The sequence below is a fragment of the Jaculus jaculus genome, chromosome 19, assembly GCF_020740685.1.
Source record: "Jaculus jaculus isolate mJacJac1 chromosome 19, mJacJac1.mat.Y.cur, whole genome shotgun sequence".
NCBI lineage: Eukaryota > Metazoa > Chordata > Mammalia > Rodentia > Dipodidae > Jaculus > Jaculus jaculus.
The window spans coordinates 35,856,623-35,874,500 of record NC_059120.1 but is presented as its reverse complement, the minus strand read 5'-3'; the positions used below and the strand labels follow the sequence as shown (position 1 = coordinate 35,874,500).

The following is a 17,878-nucleotide window of genomic DNA, read 5'->3' as shown; positions in this document are numbered from 1 at the left end:
GCCCACCATCTTTGTAGGTCTGCCTAACACTTACTGCCAAGCGCATGGCAAGGAAGAACTGCCTGGTGAAGAACTTAGAAGCTGTGGAGACCTTGGGGTCCACATCTACCATCTGCTCAGATAAAACTGGAACTCTAACTCAGAACCGGATGACAGTGGCCCACATGTGGTTTGATAATCAAATCCACGAAGCTGATACGACAGAGAACCAGAGCGGTAAGGGTAGGGCCTGCCTCAGGCTGTAGCACCTGCTCCCATCGCTGGCGCTGTTGTCACGAAGCTCATGCTTATCGTTGGGTAGATACTTTTCCTTCTGTGTGTCAGTAGGAAAAATAGTTTGCCCTGCTTATGTGACTAAAAAATGACTGAAACCTACTGTTTTATTACTTCAGAAGCTAAGATTTCTTTCTATAGGGCATACTCAGTAGGAGAACCAAGCATATGACAAAGCATTTAAACTTAGTCAGTTTCTTGTCATGTTTTCTTGCCTCTGTCAGGTGTCTCCTTTGACAAGACTTCAGCCACTTGGCTCGCTCTGTCCAGAATTGCAGGTCTTTGTAACAGGGCCGTGTTTCAGGCTAACCAGGAAAACCTACCTATTTTAAAGGTATGCCCCAGGAGTGTGGTGGCTGTAAGGACGCTTTGCGGGGAAGGGGTTTCACTACACAAGAACTGTCATTTCATTTAAATAGCACCTTGCCTGTCTCTGGAGTGAATGATAATTTCTTTGCAGAATGCTGGCTGGTGGTGTGACGCTTGACCCTGTAGTGCTCATCATGTTCCCTAATAGCTCTGAAATACTTTTGCTGTCCATAGTCTGTATTGGTTTGTTAAAAAAGGAAGATAATGTTAAAATGAGATTCATGGGATGGAGGAAAGGGGAAAGACAGTTTTTCTTGTCCGGTGAGAAACTTATTCCTGTTCACACTAAGTGGACAGTGAGGGCTGCTTTCGTGACTAATTATATTCACATATTAGGACACACTAGATTTCAGTAAATCCCTTAAGCCATTTATGTTCTTAAAATAGCATAGCTATTTATCTTATCATTTGTTCTTAGCTTGTTTACTAATGATGTAAAAATAAGATCAAGGCACGTAATCTCAGCCCAAGGAGCACTTGTGCGGTTTGACATGCTGGGATTTAGCTGTTCTGCTCAAGTGACCGTGCATTCCCAGGATGTGAGTTTGAGGACCCGTGGTGGACGAAGAGCTCCGCCAGGCCCCGAGTGTCCTGTGGCACTGGCTGCCACGGTAGCTCTCTAGACAGAGCCAGTATGACTTAGATGGCACGGCCTCTGTTGTGAACATGGGCTTGTGTGTTTGAAGACAGCTCACTTGGCACTTGGTTGGTGCTGGTGATGTTGTTGCTCTTGGGGGTAAAACTACTTCATGTTGTGCCATACCTCAAAGTGGAAATTTTCTAGATTTCAAGTCTTGGGAACCACAAGCCTCAAGTCTTTCCTGACTGAAAAACTCAGAAAGGATTAGCAAGTGATGGATTCAAAGTATTCAGGGAGTTGAACGTGTCAGTAGCGTGACTCCACCCCTTCCCCACACCAAGATACTAGTTGGTTTCTCTTAAAGGTGATTCCTACCAAACAGCCACCTTCTTATACAGGACTGCTGCCCATCTGGGTGCAAAGTTATAAAATGTGTACCTGTATGAAAGTTATTTACAACTGGAAATGTCTTTAGATAGTCACAACATATGTGTGTCATCCTAAGTACGTGTATCACATAAAGCATGCATACATATTTCCTGATGGAAACAATAGCTGAATAGCTGGCTGACTATAATGCTGCCAGCTGAGAACAGCTTTCACTCAGCACATACACTTCAAGCACAGGTAATTTTGCACAGTTAAATTATGCTTAGAACATAGAGTCCTTTACTTAACATAGCTTGTGCCTCGTTCTGAAACCTAAACCACTTTTTAAATTCTACAGCACTGAATGAGCACTAAAAATATTTACATTCTTGTTTCGTCTTTGAGATTCATAACCAGAATGTTCAGTTGGGAATAGTATTTATTGACTTTGAGACTTCTCAGTGGGCAGGGGAAGGTAGAACCAGGTTGGGAGGGAATATGTAGGATAAGTGGCACTTTAGGAACCCTTTCACCAGAAGCTGAGTTGGGAAAGGAAGGGAGCTGGAGTTGAGTCTAAGGCACTGTGAATAGCAGTAGTCTGGGCCCGTCACTCCCAATAATGAGCCTCTCGTTGCCTGTGGCCTCCCACCATTGATAAGATTGGAGTATACCCAGAGTTATTTTTCCTGTTTCTCAATAGTGCCTGTGTGAAGGCCTTTTCAGGTCTTTAATAAATGGTGTCTCTGTCCCCAGAGGGCAGTTGCAGGAGATGCCTCTGAGTCTGCACTCTTGAAGTGTATCGAGGTCTGCTGTGGATCTGTGAAGGAGATGAGGGAGAGATATACCAAGATTGTGGAGATTCCCTTCAACTCCACCAACAAGTACCAGGTGGGACATCCTGCAGTGGGTAGGAGCACTGAAGAAGATGAGCTAGAATAAATTCTCTCCACTTGGTTTTATAAGGTTTAACTTTAAACTACATACAGAAAGTGTCCATTTATTTAAATGTCAGTAAGATAAACAGGAACTTGTCCCAGGATGTTGTCGGGACCTTTTGCATACACAGTTTGGGGTTGGGGGGAGAAGGAAGGGTGCATGTACACAAGTGTGTACCAACCCCTTGGCTCCACTGCTCTCTTCAGGAGGGTTTTCCATGTGAACACGTGTACATAAGACTGAGTGCTTACAGGCAAACTTATGAATACAGTCTAGTGCCTATTTTTTCTTCTGTAGCATTCAGTGTATACCACCAGCTGTGAGATACTTCAGGGTTCAGAAAGGCAAGCTCTTATTTTATTACAAATGTTAGGAACTTGTACATGAGGCCAACCAACGTTTCCATGTGAATGCTGTTCACAGCTGTCCATTCACAAGAACCTGAATACAAATGAGTCTCGACACCTGCTGGTGATGAAGGGCGCTCCAGAAAGGATTCTAGACCGTTGCAGCTCTATACTCCTCCATGGCAAGGAGCAGCCCCTGGATGACGAGCTGAAAGACGCCTTTCAGAATGCCTACCTGGAGCTCGGAGGCCTCGGCGAGCGTGTGCTAGGTATGCTGCCAGCAGCTGGGCACTGCTCTGCCATAGACAGCTACAGTCAATTATGGTGACCTTAGCTTCCGGGTTCCTCCTGTAGCGCTTTGCAGGGCTATCTGCTTATTTCCTTCCTGTTGTTTAAAACAGTGCTAGAAAATGATTGGAATATTGGGCTCTGGGAAACAGTCTTACTGATATACTTCTGAACTGGACTTAGAACTGTGGCCACATGATGGTCAGTTCTGTTTTTTTTCAAAACTTCTGAACTGGACTTAGAACTGTGGCCACATGCTGGTCATTTCTGTTTTTTTTCAAAACAGAGAGAGAGAGAGCAAAAAGGAGCTTTATGGGCTGTAGAGATGGCTTAGCGGTTAAGCGCTTGCCTGTGAAGCCTAAGGACCCTGGTTCGAGGCTCGGTTCCCCAGGTCCCACGTTAGCCAGGTGCACAAGGGGGCGCACGCGTCTGGAGTTCGTTTGCAGAGGCTGAAAGCCCTGGCGCGCCCATTCTCTCTCTCTCCCTCCATCTGTCTTTCTCTCTGTGTCTGTCGTTCTCAAATAAATAAATAAATAATTTTTTTTTTAAAGAGGAGCTTTATTATTTTACCTATGCTTAATTAAAACTAATGAATTCTTACTGTACTTGACTTGTCCATGAGGCCTTACCACTCAGTTCATATTAAACTGGCAGCAAACCAGAAGCTAGGATGCTTCTGTCTAATAACCTGACAGCCACTGAGGCTAGTTCAATTTACCCACTGTCTAACATATTTCAGTGAATGGCATTTATGGTATTTTGTGGACTGACAGATGCAAATCCATCATTTGATTCGCCCCTTCTGCTTATCTTAAGATAACTCCAGCCTCTGACCTGCAGGTAGTATCTGTCTCACCTGCCCAGCTGAGGGAGCATCTCTGTCTTGAGTCCATACAGCATCTCATCTCCCACTCTATAGACACTGTAACCCTCACAAAGCATTGAATATCTTGAATCTTGTAATGATAATAGTAGATGATAAACCCTTTGGTAGAACATCTGGTCTGCACTCATCCTCAAAGTAGGCAGATAATACGAATGCCCACCTTGGTGCTCAGTCACATTTGAACAAGTGGACAGAGACATAGCCCCAGCTTTTCCAGAGAGGTTAGTGAGTCAGGTGATTATTTTGCATAGTTTGCTAAACCTAAATAGCTCACCATCTGTGAACAACAACCTGATGTGTTGGTATTAAAGTTACAGACTGATCAGTTTTCAGCACATTGACCATTGCTATTCCTTGGTGTAATGCCTGTTAATGGGTTCTGTTCTTCATTTCCCTTTCCATGGCTCTGTTGTTCCCAGATGTTAACAAAAAAAAAAAAAAAAAAAATTCTGGAGTCCTCCCACCAGGCATGGGCAGAAGGTCATCATGTCCTTGTGATGGACAACAGGCTCCGGTGTCCTTCCCGGGAGAGCTTGATGGGCTTCCTGTGCTCCTTGCAGGTTTCTGCCACCTTCTTCTGCCAGATGAACAGTTTCCTGAGGGCTTTCAGTTTGACACTGATGAAGTGAATTTCCCTGTGGATAACCTCTGCTTTGTGGGGCTCATCTCCATGATTGACCCTCCACGGGCTGCTGTCCCTGATGCTGTGGGCAAATGTCGAAGCGCTGGAATTAAGGTACTGTCCACGTGCCTCCTTGGCTTGGGTGTTGTAAAGGACAATGGGAGATTAAGGGGAAATTCCTGCTTTTAAATAAAAGAAATGCCAATGAAGCAAAAAGTGTAAAAGATGCATATGTTAAACTTGGGAATGAACTGGGCATGGTGTAACCTGGGCTACAGAGTGAGGTACAGGTCAGCCAGGGCTAACGTGAGACCCTGCTTCAAAAATAAACAAGGGCTGGAGAGATGGCATAGTGGTTAAGTGCTTGCCTATGAAGCCTAAAAACCCTGGTTCGAGGCTCAATTCCCCAGGACCCACGTTAGCCAGATGCACAAGGGGGCTTACGCATCTGGAGTTCGTTTGCAGTGGGTCGAAGCCTTGGTGTGCCCATTCTCTCTCTGCCTCTTTCTGCCTGTGTCTGTCACTCTGAAATAAATAAATAAAATGAACAAGAACAAAATGAATAAATAAACATGCAAGTGCAGTGCATGGCATCTCTCCTGTTTTCGTAACTGTTCAGTGACTGGTGCACTCGAGCTGAATGTTCAGATCCCGATAGTAGCCTGTTGCTGGGTTCTTCCTTCCTTATCATCCTGTTTTTTTAAATATTTTTATTTACTTTGCAAACACAGAGAGAGAGGGAATGGGCGTACCAGGGCCTCTAGCCACTGCAAACAAACTCCAGATGCATGAGCCACTTTATGCATCTGGCTTTATGTGGGTACTGGGCAGTCAAACCTGGGTCTTTGCAGGCAAATGCCTTAACCACTGAGCCATCTCTCCAGCCCCTCCCCCCTTTCAAATTCTGATATGTAGTACTGCCTTGAAACGTTTGGTAGAAATTGCTCTCCCAGTACTTTTTGTTTTAAAATATGTATTTCTGAGTATTAAAACTAGCAATGATTTTGGATTTTTGTTGCCTACTGCTCTCCTCAAATCGGGGCTACTGAGAGAGGCTGACCAGCAATACGTGGCAGTCAACAGTTCCAGAAGCATCAAGTTTTTATATTTTTGCTAGTTATATTCAACTTGAGGTGATTAGTGCATCTATGAAAGATATATGTATGCAGTGTAGTATAATCATGCGCAAGAGAACATCTTGATCCTGAGGTCTTTCTTTCTGTAACACTGTTTTTGGCAAGTGGATGCTTACTAGCTTTATATTTGTATTCTGTCTCTTGGAACTATAAGCTGAAGTATCTTTAATACTTTTTTGCCTACTTATTTTTCAAAGCAATTATCTTGGCAACTTCAGTAACACTTTCATGTTACAGGTCATCATGGTGACAGGAGACCATCCCATCACAGCCAAAGCCATTGCCAAAGGTGTAGGCATCATCTCAGAGGGCAATGAGACTGTAGAAGACATTGCTGCTCGCCTCAACATCCCAGTGAACCAGGTGAATCCCAGGTAAGTCAGGGAAGCTCAAGTCATTGTTGCTTGGCTTTCTGTGAGTGGGAAATGCACCGCGCCACGGGAAAGCAGCCTTGTCCTGGCAAGGGTAGAGAGAGAGAGAGCTGCCATGTCAGCGCCTTGCACTTGCCCTTGGAAGGGCTTGTTGCCAGGACGGGAAAGTGGGGGTGCAGCTTCCATCCTTCAGAACGGAAAAGTCCTGCTTCTGATTGAAGGCTGTTAACCTCAGAACTTTGGTGTCTAGTCAGTTAACATGTCCAGACCCACACTACGGTGAGGAAGGAATGATTGCTTAGATAGTTCTGATCAAAAGCATTAAAGTGACATTAAGTACAATAGATAATAGAAACAAAGGAGTTATATGTTGTTGGTGTGGAAGGCCTTCTCAGTCTGTTTTGGATCTAGGAAAGAGTTGGGCCTTTGGTTTTTTGAGGTAGGATCTCGCTGTAGCTCAGGCTGACCTGGAATTCACTATGTAGCCTCAGGGTGGCCTTGAACTCACAGCAGTCCTCCTACCTCTGCCTCCCGAGTGCTGGAATTAAAGGCATGTGCCACCACACCCAGCTAGCTACTCTGCCAGTTTTTAAAACTTGGTCCCATTATCTCAGTCTACCTGGTCAAGCGGGGGAAAAGAAGGAGATAGGCAAGGCTCCTGAAGGTGGCTACGAGCGTGAATGAGATAGTCTGTTTGCAAGTGTTCTGTGACTTATAAAGTATTGAACAGAGAGTAGCTCTTGCAAGATGATGGAGAAGTCGCTTCGTTCTTGGTTCTGTGTATGAAGTGATGGGCAGGTGTCACGATGGTGCAGGATTGGTAACCTCTGTTACTTTCTTGGCCCTAATTCTAGAGATGCCAAGGCCTGTGTTGTTCACGGTAGTGACCTGAAGGACATGACCTCCGAGGAGCTGGATGACATTTTGCGGTACCACACGGAGATTGTGTTTGCCAGGACTTCCCCTCAGCAGAAGCTTATCATCGTGGAGGGCTGCCAGAGGCAGGTCAGTGAGCCACAGGGCCAGGCACGTTGGCAGCCTGGTTCCGGTGTGGGAGCAGGCTCCCTGTGTCCAAGTGGTGGGAAGCTCCAGGCACAGGAGCTTGACTTGGCCATTCAGTAGCAATAGGAGCATGTGACACTGGCCCAGAATGTGATATCTACAGGGGAGGTAAGGATGGCCAGGAGACGCTCCCTACTTGAAAAGACTAGCGCTGTTCGCATAGAACTGGAATTTCCCAGAATGCCACTTGCCAAGGACATTCCTTCTAGTAGCCTTGGTTATATGGAAGATGTTTCTTGTAGGAGCTTCCTTCTGTCACGTGGGTGGGAGTCTATGTGAGTCGTGAGTTGAGACGGTGAGAAGAGAGCATGATGTGCTGCCTGGAGCCACACATCTCCATTAATGCCATTTCACATGAAACGGGCTTTATTAACCTTATCTTCTTTCTGTTTCTGGGTAGGGTGCTATTGTGGCTGTCACTGGTGATGGTGTCAATGACTCTCCAGCTTTAAAGAAAGCAGACATTGGGGTTGCTATGGGGATTGCTGGCTCAGATGTGTCTAAGCAAGCTGCTGACATGATTCTTCTGGATGACAATTTTGCTTCAATTGTGACTGGAGTAGAGGAAGGTGAGAGCACTTTGAATGTTCACCCGAGTTCCTCCTGACACTGCACTGCGCTGGTTTTCTGTGTTTGGCATGTTCATTTTCTAGCCTGCCTGTCTCTTTAAGCTTTACAGTAAAAACATCTTCTTTTCCAGGACGATTGATCTTTGATAACTTGAAGAAATCCATTGCTTATACCCTAACCAGTAACATTCCAGAAATCACCCCCTTCCTGATATTTATTATTGCCAACATTCCACTACCGCTGGGTACTGTCACCATCCTCTGCATTGACTTGGGCACGGACATGGTAAGTAAATACTTGGACTCACATCAAGTAGTGGTGACCTGTCCACATACACTGGCTTAGTACTTCTTAGTCTCAGGATCTGTGAGACTGGTGTGTGATCAGAAATCCTCAGAATAATCACCATTGCGCTCCAGCCTCAGCTTCAAAGACTCTGTTAGCAGTCTTCAGGTCACTCCTCCTCGTGAGCATATCAGATCGGAATCTTCCTTTTTGTATATTTATCCTTTAAAAAGATATTGTTTTACACGTTTAAAAAAATTAAGGGAGACAAGACTTTAGTAACAAATCCATCTTCTTTTTTAAAAAATTTTTTTGTTCATTTTTATTTATTTGAGAGTGACAGAGAGAGAGAAAGAATGGGCGTGCCAGGGCTTCCAGCAACTGCAAACAAACTCCAGATGCATGCGCCCCCTTCTGCATCTGGCTAACGTGGGTCCTGGGGAATTGAGCCACGAACTGGGGTACTTAGGCTTCACAGGCAAGCGCTTAACTGCTAAGCCATCTCTCCAGCCCTTCTTCTGTGTTTTTAATAACGCTAAGGCCCCTGTCACCTCCCCCAGGTTCCTGCCATCTCACTGGCCTATGAGCAAGCCGAGAGTGATATCATGAAGAGACAGCCCAGAAACCCCAAAACTGACAAGCTGGTGAATGAGCGGCTAATCAGCATGGCCTATGGGCAGATTGGTGAGCCACGTCCCCACATGCGGAGCTGCCTTCTGGGAAGGGTCTGCAGTGACATGTCGGCCTCAGACTTAGTTCTAAGACTTCAATCCAGGATGGGCCACAGAACAGGGTTGGCTTAATAGGAGTAAAGCACTAAGTTCAGTCCCTAGTACAACAAAAAAGGGCTGTGGAGGAGCATTCTAGCATTTTAAATTCTCTTCCATGGGAAAAGTTGTTTTATGCCTGCCTGGTGACTTTCTAATGGAAACAAAAGTTTTACCAGCACGCTGAACGTGACCTCCCTGTGGATCCCCACGGACCGCCAGGCATGGTGCATAGGAGCTCTGTGTGTTCGTGAGCTTTCCTTCCCCGTGGGTGAGCCGGAACACACTTCAGTGTTGCTCAGGTTGGGGACGTTAGGCACTGAAGAGACCCATGAGTTCAGCTTTGGCCAGCAGGTGCTCTGCCTTGTCTCCCTTAAGGGAACATGTTGACGCCACGTGACAACTCCATCTGGAACCGTTAGGTCTGTGCACACGAGTGTAGTAGCACAGATTAGTGCCTTATGGACATGACGGCATTCCCCAGGCAGCTGCTGGCAACAATGCAGCTGGCTGGTGGCCCCTGGCCTCCTCCAGAAGACCTAGTTTCAAGACGACCAGGCAGGGTGCCCTGTAACAGGAGAAAAGGATTGGGTCTTAAAATGCCACTGTAACCTATAAAATGACGACGTGTGAAAATTTGGAGAGGTAGAAATCACACTTTTTTCAGCTACTATCTCTGCAAATTTTTGAAAACTTTTTATTTAAAGTGGGGTAGACAAGCCTGTATCCTGATAGAGGCAGATGAACAAGTGAGAGAAGTGGGTGTTGTAAGCAAGGCCTCTCTCTCCTGCTAACTATGAGAAGATCCGAAAAGGAGAGAGGACTTGTAGTTCAGTGCTTCCTGGGTGCTTGGTCTGTCTCAGCTCAGAAGTGAGTGATGGGCTTCTCTTCCTGCCTTCATCAGCCAGGGGCACAGACAAGCCATCACGAGGGCAGGCAGAGGTGTGCGCTGGCCTTGTGTGGGGTTGTAGCGTTGAAGTAGTTTCTCCAACTTCTCAGGGATGATCCAGGCCCTGGGGGGCTTCTTCACCTACTTTGTGATTCTGGCCGAGAATGGCTTCCTCCCCCTTCACCTGCTGGGCATCCGTGTGGACTGGGAAGACCGCTGGATCAATGACGTGGAAGACAGCTATGGGCAACAGTGGGTGAGTAAATCATCAAACCCTGAAGACCTGATGCTCAGGTGCTGCTGGCTGTGTGGCCGTGGCCTTGCTCATGAGCATCCGTGGCCTATGCACTGCTCTGCCTTTCAGACCTATGAGCAGAGGAAGATCGTGGAGTTCACCTGCCACACAGCCTTCTTCGTCAGTATTGTGGTGGTGCAGTGGGCCGACTTGGTCATCTGTAAGACCCGGAGGAATTCTGTCTTCCAGCAGGGGATGAAGTAAGCACTGGGACACATAAGATATGGTGATGTTTAAACCTTCATGAGAAGTCCGGCATCTGACACCCTTGGCCAAGTTTTTAAAATCTCTAGTCTTTGGAGCAAATTTAGTGAGCAAAATCAAATTTTCTATTTCTCCCACTTGACTGAGAGCCTAGTTACTGTGAACACTTCAAGGCATTGGTGATTAGAAGACAAGTCTGTGCTTGCATCTTTTAAGCTTCTGTCTTTTGAATTTTAGGAACAAGATCTTAATATTTGGCCTCTTTGAAGAGACGGCACTTGCTGCTTTCCTGTCCTACTGCCCTGGTATGGGTGTTGCCCTTAGGATGTATCCTCTCAAGTAAGTTGTGGGCGTGGCTTGTGGCTCTTAATTGGTGTGTATACAAATTCCTATGGATTGGAAGGTAGGGAAACCAGACTTGCCAGAAAATCAAACGAGCAGATCCAAATGTGTGTGACTCTTAACCTGTGCCTGGGGTGTGACCCAAGGTGAGGCACACAGGCTCTGGTTCTTTGCAGTTGCTCAACAGCAAACTGTTAAGCCCTCAGGTCCTCAACACGGTCCAGCTGTCCTTAGAGGCCACCTAGACCTGTTCTGGTTTTTAGGTACCTAGGCCCAAATCCTGATTTACTTACCCTAGTTAAGGTTCCTCCTCCATGTCTGGGCTCTGCAGGCAGCTGCAGGAGGAGATCTAGGGCCCCTTTTTCTTCACAGTCATAGTCAGTTCGGGTAAAGCCAAGCAGAGGAAGGATCACTAAGCCTTTGGCCAGAACCAGACCAGCCTTAGCACAGTGGACCATTTTGTTTCTGATAAACTTGAGTTTTCACACACACAGGATTCAGCATAAACTCTGGCAGCTCTTGCAGACCTTTGAGTCCGTGTGCTGGGGTCTGGAAACTGACTGGCTGAGGCTGAACACATGGCTTGATTAGACATGCTAAGCTGTAGAAGCAAGGCCCACGTGACACAGGTTTCTTTGAGAAGGCATCTGGCTTTTATTGTCATGCTCTTGAACCCAGATATCTTACCCTGACAGGTTTTACCTAATTTGGAAAGTGGCTCAGGTCCTCTGGTGGCTGGCTCAGATGAGGTCACCACTTCACTGCTGTGGGGATGGCATAGGAAGAGGAGGAGGGCTGTGTGTTTACCCAGAAGCTGGTAGTAAGAATAGCCTGCAGGAGGACACTGGAGCTTGTCTCCCTGCTGGGGAAGCTCCATAAGCCTTTGTCATCTGTTAGAGCCCTATTTCATTTCTTCTTAGGGCAGAGACTCACAACACAGCTGGTTGTCCCAAGTTCCATTGCCAGAGAGCACATTTAGGGATGAATGGACTGGCTTGGCTCACACCACCAGGTCTTTGTCTAGAGATGCCAAGGCACTCACCCCAAAGTTCTTTAAGCACTTGAGGAAGAGAAGCAAGGAAATGGTCCATTGCTCTGGCACTGTCACTCTAAACTGATTCTTAGGAAGGCCCAGCTGAGGGCCAGCAGGCTTTCTTTGTAAAGTGCAGGCTGTTTTCTTGAGCTCAAGGCAACAGTCTGCCTGTCTCGGAGGCATTTTTAACTGACTCAGTAGTTGTCAGCTGTGTCGTCACTGCAGCGATGAACACGTGCTTGCTTTGGAGTTGTGTTTGGGTGTCTCAGTCGACACTGTTTCTGTTTGCAGGCCCACCTGGTGGTTTTGTGCCTTCCCCTACTCCCTCCTCATCTTCGTGTATGATGAAGTCCGGAAACTCATCATTAGGCGACGCCCAGGCGGTAAACATTGCATTTTAACTTTTGGTGGAGGGTGGGATAGGGGTTCTCTGGCTTTTGTTAGGTTTTCCCTGATGGGTCTGGGCTCCCTCAGCCCTCCGCACGTGGAATTCAGCTGAGTACACCTGAGGCTTCTTACTAGGCTTGGGTTGTAGCGCTGCACTCCTGGTTTTCACCCTGGACCCTGGAGCCAGCACGTGAGGAGGTCTCACCTTGTCATTTTTCTCTCTGCCACACACAGGCTGGGTGGAGAAAGAAACCTACTACTAGTCCCTGTCCCGCATGCCGTGGAGCACCATGCCACACTGCACCCTCCCCACCCCTGTGTACTTCAGTCTTGGAGCTCAGAACTCCACCCTGGTAGGAAAGCACCGAAGCATGTGGGAGCCAGCTGTCCTGGAATGAGCATGTAGCTGTAATGGGGGGCGGGGGGAGGGCTGCCTGGAAACACCGTCTGTGGGAGCGAAACGACAGTGGGGAAGGTTTCTATGTGCCTTTTTGTTTTTGTAAAAAAGGAAAACCTGGAAGGACTGAAAGAATACATTTTATATCTGGATTTTTACAATAAAGATGGCTATTATAATGGACTTGGTCTGTGTCCTTGTCACTTCTTGGGTACAGTGGCTGTACGTGATGAGTCCTGGGTTCCCAGGCCAGCAGCTCAGCAGCATCCCCTGGGGCTTGTTAGGAAGGCCAGCTCCATCCCTCCGGATCTGCCAACAGCGCACTTAATAAGCTCCCAAGGTGAAGGACTCAGGTTCCTGTTTGAGAACCAGGGAGCCAAGAGGAAATTGGTCTGCTCTCCGTACAGGAGCCCGCCTCGGGGCCTGTGCTGTGCTCTGCCTGCTCTCGGCTTGGTGGGGAAACTCACCTGAGGGATTTCCAGACCTGGATTAGCCAGGGCCGGTGCACAAACAGTCCCTCGGGTCTTCCTGCCTGCCCACCATATTTCAACACAGCCTCACATTCCTCAGATGGGCTGGTCTAGGAGCAGGAGCCCATGTGCAAGCCTGCCTGGCTTGTGCGGTTAAGTACTTGCCTCTGTAGAACTCCTTCCTGAACCCCCAGCACCGCTTCAGGAGGTGATGCTGTGCCAGGAGATCTTGAGAAAAGGGCTTGCTGCCTTCAGAGGCCCTTCCATCTGAAGCAGAGCTATAACTGCCTGCCCTTCTGGCCATCATTGCAGCTGTCACCCTCAAGCAAATGGTAGTGCTTACCTCTGGCCCCAAACGGTGACTGCTGAATAATTGTTTTTTCTGAGAAGCTTAATTCATTCCTCACGCTTACATGCCACTCTGAAGTTGCGGGGGGGGGGGGGGCACTCTAGTGCTCTTTGCTATTGACAAAACTACAGGACCTGAAAAGGGAGGGGTACCCTCTTCTGATCCACACTTGTCCCAGTGACCCATATGTCTGTCTTCCTGCACCTCTGGAGAGTTAACCATCATTATGGTGATAAAGGTTACAGGTGTGGGGCTGGAGAGATGGCTTGGCAGTTAAGCGCTTGCCTGTGAAGCCTAAGGACCCTGGTTCGAGGCTCAGTTCTCCAGGACCCATGTTAGCCAGATGTACAAGGAGGCGTATGCATCTGTAGGCCCTGTCTTACCCATTCTCTTTCTCTGTCTCTCTGTCTCACACTCTCAAATAAAAATGAACACATGAGGATTTGAATCACCCTGAAGGACGCAGAGAGCGGCCATGGGGCCTCTGCTGTTCAAAGCAGCCTGGTATGAGAAATACCCTAGAGAGAGGGACAGGCTTCTGAGTTTCCACCCCCTCTCCCCACAGGACTTTTCTGCTCTTATCTATTTGATGATCACTGGTTGTTGAATAAAAATGTAGCCAAATATTTGATCTAGAATCATCTGCTGTACAGGGAAAGCTGATGCCAGAATCAAGCCTATTAGTGGCTGGAGCATCCCAAGCTTTCTACATGAAGGAGGAAAGCTCTGTGACCTAAAGCTCAAACTCAAGTCAGTCATATCTGGTCACTAGAATCACTCCAGAGCACGGGAACCTGAGGACAACCTCAGTGACAACGCCCCTATGCGTGTGCATTTGTGCCTGTCCTAGCCACCTTTCTAAATGTCCTCCATGGCTGTTGACCACATTTAAATGGAAGCCATCTACTTGCTACATCCTCCACCACCACCCAACTCTCATTCATGGACACACAACAAACTCCTGGGAAGTGTCCACTTCTGTCCACTTGCCCACCTCCCAGTTGGACATCTGCTTTCTCCATCTCCCCTTAGCACCTGCCTGTTCACAGAAATTTTCTAGTTGAGGTCTCCAAGACGGACGACAGCCATGGGCACTTGTTCATTCCCCCGCAGCACCTATACCATCCGACAGGCCTCTCCGGAAATGACTTCTTGGGCCCCATCACCGCCTCTCCACCCACTCAGTTTCCTCAGGAAGGGCTTCGTGCCCTTCTGTCCACCTGCTCCTTATTCCTCAGAGATGATGTCCACCATTGTCTGGACCTCTCCTAAGCCCCAGAACCATAAATCCAGCTGCATCCTGGACATTTCTGTGTGTGTTCTGGAAGAACACAGCACACCTGAGCACCCCAAATCCCAAACCTGTTTTGAGACAGTGCCAAAGAATGAGTGTAAGCTGTAATGGTGTGCCCAAGCTACAGAGACCGCCCTGGCTATGACCCTTCAGTGAGTAATTCTAGCAGGATGGCTGAGGACACGGGCTTTTTTCCTAATAGCCCAGATGCAAGAAAGGCCATTTGTTGAGTGAATGAAGCCTCATTAGTAAATTTCAAGAGCTGTTTTTTTGGTTTGGGGGTTTTTTGTTTGTTTTACTTTTTTTTTTTTCATGAGCAGGGGGGTAGCTAGTGCAGATTCAGCCATCCATAATTTCAGTACTGGACACTCACTCTCAGTCTTTCTCAAAGGAACAAGCTGACACTATCCAACTGTGCCCTGACCTGAGTTAGAGGCTCTACTTTTCTCTCAAGAGTAAAGTCTGAACCCAGAGTTTGAGACGGAATTGGGCCTGGATGTTACAGAGGAGGACCATGCAAGCAAAGTTAACAGGTAAAAACAATGCAATGCAGAGACACCAAGGGCGACCCTGGCCCCTGGACTTGTCCAGGGCACTGCTGTCTTGGACCTCTTGTAATCATATAAGAAAGGCACATGAGATAGTGGACTGGTGCCAATACCCACTTCTAACTGTAGTTCTAATAGTCACCAACCCATACTTTACCAGCCAGCCTGTGAGGTTAGGGAACCTGCCTCCTGCTTTGTCCCTAGGGCTCAGCTCAGTCCATCAAAGAAGATGTCACACACAGCACTGTGGCTCCAAAGACCTAAAGGGCCCTGTCGGCAGCACCATGAGTTCTGAAGGGACTGCAGAGCTGGGGGAGAAAGGCTGATACCACACTTGCCCCATGCCACGCAGAATGTTACCCTGAAGTGCAAACCCAAGTTCACATGTTGCAACAGCCACTGGGACAGAGCTTCCTGTTGGGCTCAGGCTGCTGCCCCGCCCCCTCTGCCTGCACACTCGGGTTTTGAGTGATAAGTGCTAGGTTTCTGGCTCGCCCCTCCCCTCCCCCTAGGCACCTGGAGGGAGAGGCATCTCTGGACAGGGAAGCTGGCTTCTTAGCTTTCCACCGGGCAAGTCACTGGCTCCTCAAACCTGTCTTTCTCCCTATAGTGAGGACAACCACCCATACCTTCCCCATGAAGCTATTGTGAAAATTAAGGAGTAATTCAAAAGGGACTTGGCAAGTGTCCAGTCTCACATAAGTTAGGTAAAAGACTCATCCCTAAATACAAACCCAGAGGGCACAGTTTGGCATACTGATGTAATGGAACTCCACACTTAGGTATAGCAATTACCTTGGCTAGGCAGAATTCTGAACAATGCACAGGACTCAGAGAAGTGAAGCCACCTCCCTAAGGTTCATACAGCTACTAAGTGGCAGAGGTGGGAAGGCCCACCTCGAACCCAGTGAGCTTGGTGTCTGGGATCCTGGTGTGTTGTGCCTGGCATATCGTCCTGCTAAGAGAGGTGTTGCTGTGCCACAGAGAGCCCGGGCTGGAGGAAAGGTGCAGAGAAGGGCAGGGTTTGTGAAAAACAGAGAGCAGGAAGGTTAGAGTTGGTGTTAAAACTTAAGATCATGGAAAGTTTCTTGGAAATTAAGCACACGATGTTGAACAGTTACTCAAATGAATTTTCCCCCAGGAGCTGCTCGGTGATCAGGCTGCAACTTGTGTAACCCAGAGCAAGAAGGCAGGCTGCTTAATCCCAGGCAGCTCAGCCTGCCTGTTCCATCAGGGCTCAGGGGCAATTGGCTTCTCTGGCCAGGACTTCTGGTGGCAGAGGCAGGTTCTCAGCCTCCTACAAACTGCAGCCCAAGATTTTTTTTTTTCTTTTGGAGAGGGGGCTGGGAGGGTTTTGGTTTAACACTTTCCTTCCCAGACTGGCCTATAAAAAGCAGAGGTCCCTTTTCCCTCTCCCCTTCTCTCTCCCTTGTCATGTTTGTGCTCTGACTAAGGTTAATTTGTATACAGGAAGGCAGAACTGTGTAAGAAGGCTGTCCAGTGATATGAAGAATCCTTTAGTGGTATGAACAGTTGCTCCATTTAAAATTGGCTGCAAGTTTAAAGTTTTTCCTAAAGTGACAGACATAAGAGTATGAATGTATATCACCCTGGAGAGGTACTCTCCTCCTTTGGCAGGGTAACTATCTCCCTGGAAAGGTACTCTCCCCTTTCAGTGGGGTAGCTATCACCCTAGAAAGGTATATTCCCCCTTCAGTAGGGCAACTGTCACCTTGGAAAGGTACTCTCCCCCTTCAGTAGGGTAACCGTCACCCTGGAAAGGTACTCTCTCCTCACTATAGTAAGATCATCTCCCCACCAAAATAGAGAAAATGTCTAAAGCCATGTCTTTCACCACACATGCATTTACATCCTGTAGGTCACCGGTTCAGGTCCTACATCACTGGTGACAATAGGGGAGGAACCAACATTATCTGAACAAGCTCTACTGGCAACAGCACTCTTTGGCACTTTGTAGTTATCTCACTGAATCCTATGAAGTTGGTCTCCATAGAGAGGATAACTTGAGATCCAGAGAGTTTAGTAATTTGTAGAGTGGTTGAGAAAGTGTTTGAGCACTGATGTATAAGCCTGGTCTTTCCATAGTGCCATTAGTAATTTGACAATAATATTCTCACTCTAAAACTGAAGTTTCCCACATACTAATGTATCTACCTAGATATGCTTATTCCAGAATAATACTTCTGAGGCCCTAGGTTCAGTCCCCAGTAATATCAAAAGAAGGTTGGGGGCTGAGAGATGGCTCAGGGGTTAAAAGCATTGCTTAAAAAGTTGACTGGGGGGGCTGGAGAGATGGCCTGGCAGTTAAGCACTTGCCTGTCAAGCCTAAGGACGCTGGTTCGAGACTCGATTCCCCAAGACCCACGTTAGCCAGATGCACAAGGGGCACATGCGTCTGGAGTTCCTTTGCAGTGGCTACAGGCCCTGGCATGTCCATTCTCTATCTATCTGCCTCTTTTTCTCTCTGTCTGTTGCTCTCAAATAAATAAATAAATAAATAAAAAGCTGACTGGGAACTGGAGAGATGGCTTAGTAGTTAAGGCACTTACCTGCAAAGCCTAAGGATCCATGTTTGACTCTCCAGTTCCCACATAAGCCAGACACACAAGGTGATGCACGTGCAAGGTCGCACATGCACACAAGATGGCACATGCTTGTGGAGTTTGATTGCAGTGGCTGGAGGCCCTGGCATGCCAATTCTTGCTTCTCTGTCTCTCTCTCTCTCTCTCTCTCTCATAAAAAATAAAAGTCAACTGGCTTGTGTTCAATTCCCAAGTGCTCACAGAAA

At 47.5% G+C, this 17,878-nt stretch overlaps 1 protein-coding gene across 1 annotated transcript in view; it reads left to right on the top strand.

The window, feature by feature from the left end:
* Positions 1–12,591, top strand: part of Atp1a1 (ATPase Na+/K+ transporting subunit alpha 1) — a 28,699-nt gene extending 16,108 nt beyond the window's left edge. The window contains exons 9-23 of the mRNA XM_045137921.1: positions 18–216; positions 498–607; positions 2,345–2,479; positions 2,951–3,143; positions 4,609–4,784; positions 6,044–6,180; positions 7,032–7,182; positions 7,640–7,808; positions 7,940–8,094; positions 8,655–8,778; positions 9,861–10,006; positions 10,115–10,245; positions 10,487–10,588; positions 11,916–12,007; positions 12,246–12,591. Of these exons, the coding sequence (XP_044993856.1) occupies positions 18–216; positions 498–607; positions 2,345–2,479; positions 2,951–3,143; positions 4,609–4,784; positions 6,044–6,180; positions 7,032–7,182; positions 7,640–7,808; positions 7,940–8,094; positions 8,655–8,778; positions 9,861–10,006; positions 10,115–10,245; positions 10,487–10,588; positions 11,916–12,007; positions 12,246–12,274 (2,049 nt within the window). The 3' untranslated portion in view covers positions 12,275–12,591. The remainder of the gene's footprint in view (positions 1–17; positions 217–497; positions 608–2,344; positions 2,480–2,950; positions 3,144–4,608; positions 4,785–6,043; positions 6,181–7,031; positions 7,183–7,639; positions 7,809–7,939; positions 8,095–8,654; positions 8,779–9,860; positions 10,007–10,114; positions 10,246–10,486; positions 10,589–11,915; positions 12,008–12,245) is intronic.
* Positions 12,592–17,878: the final 5,287 nt, after the last annotated feature.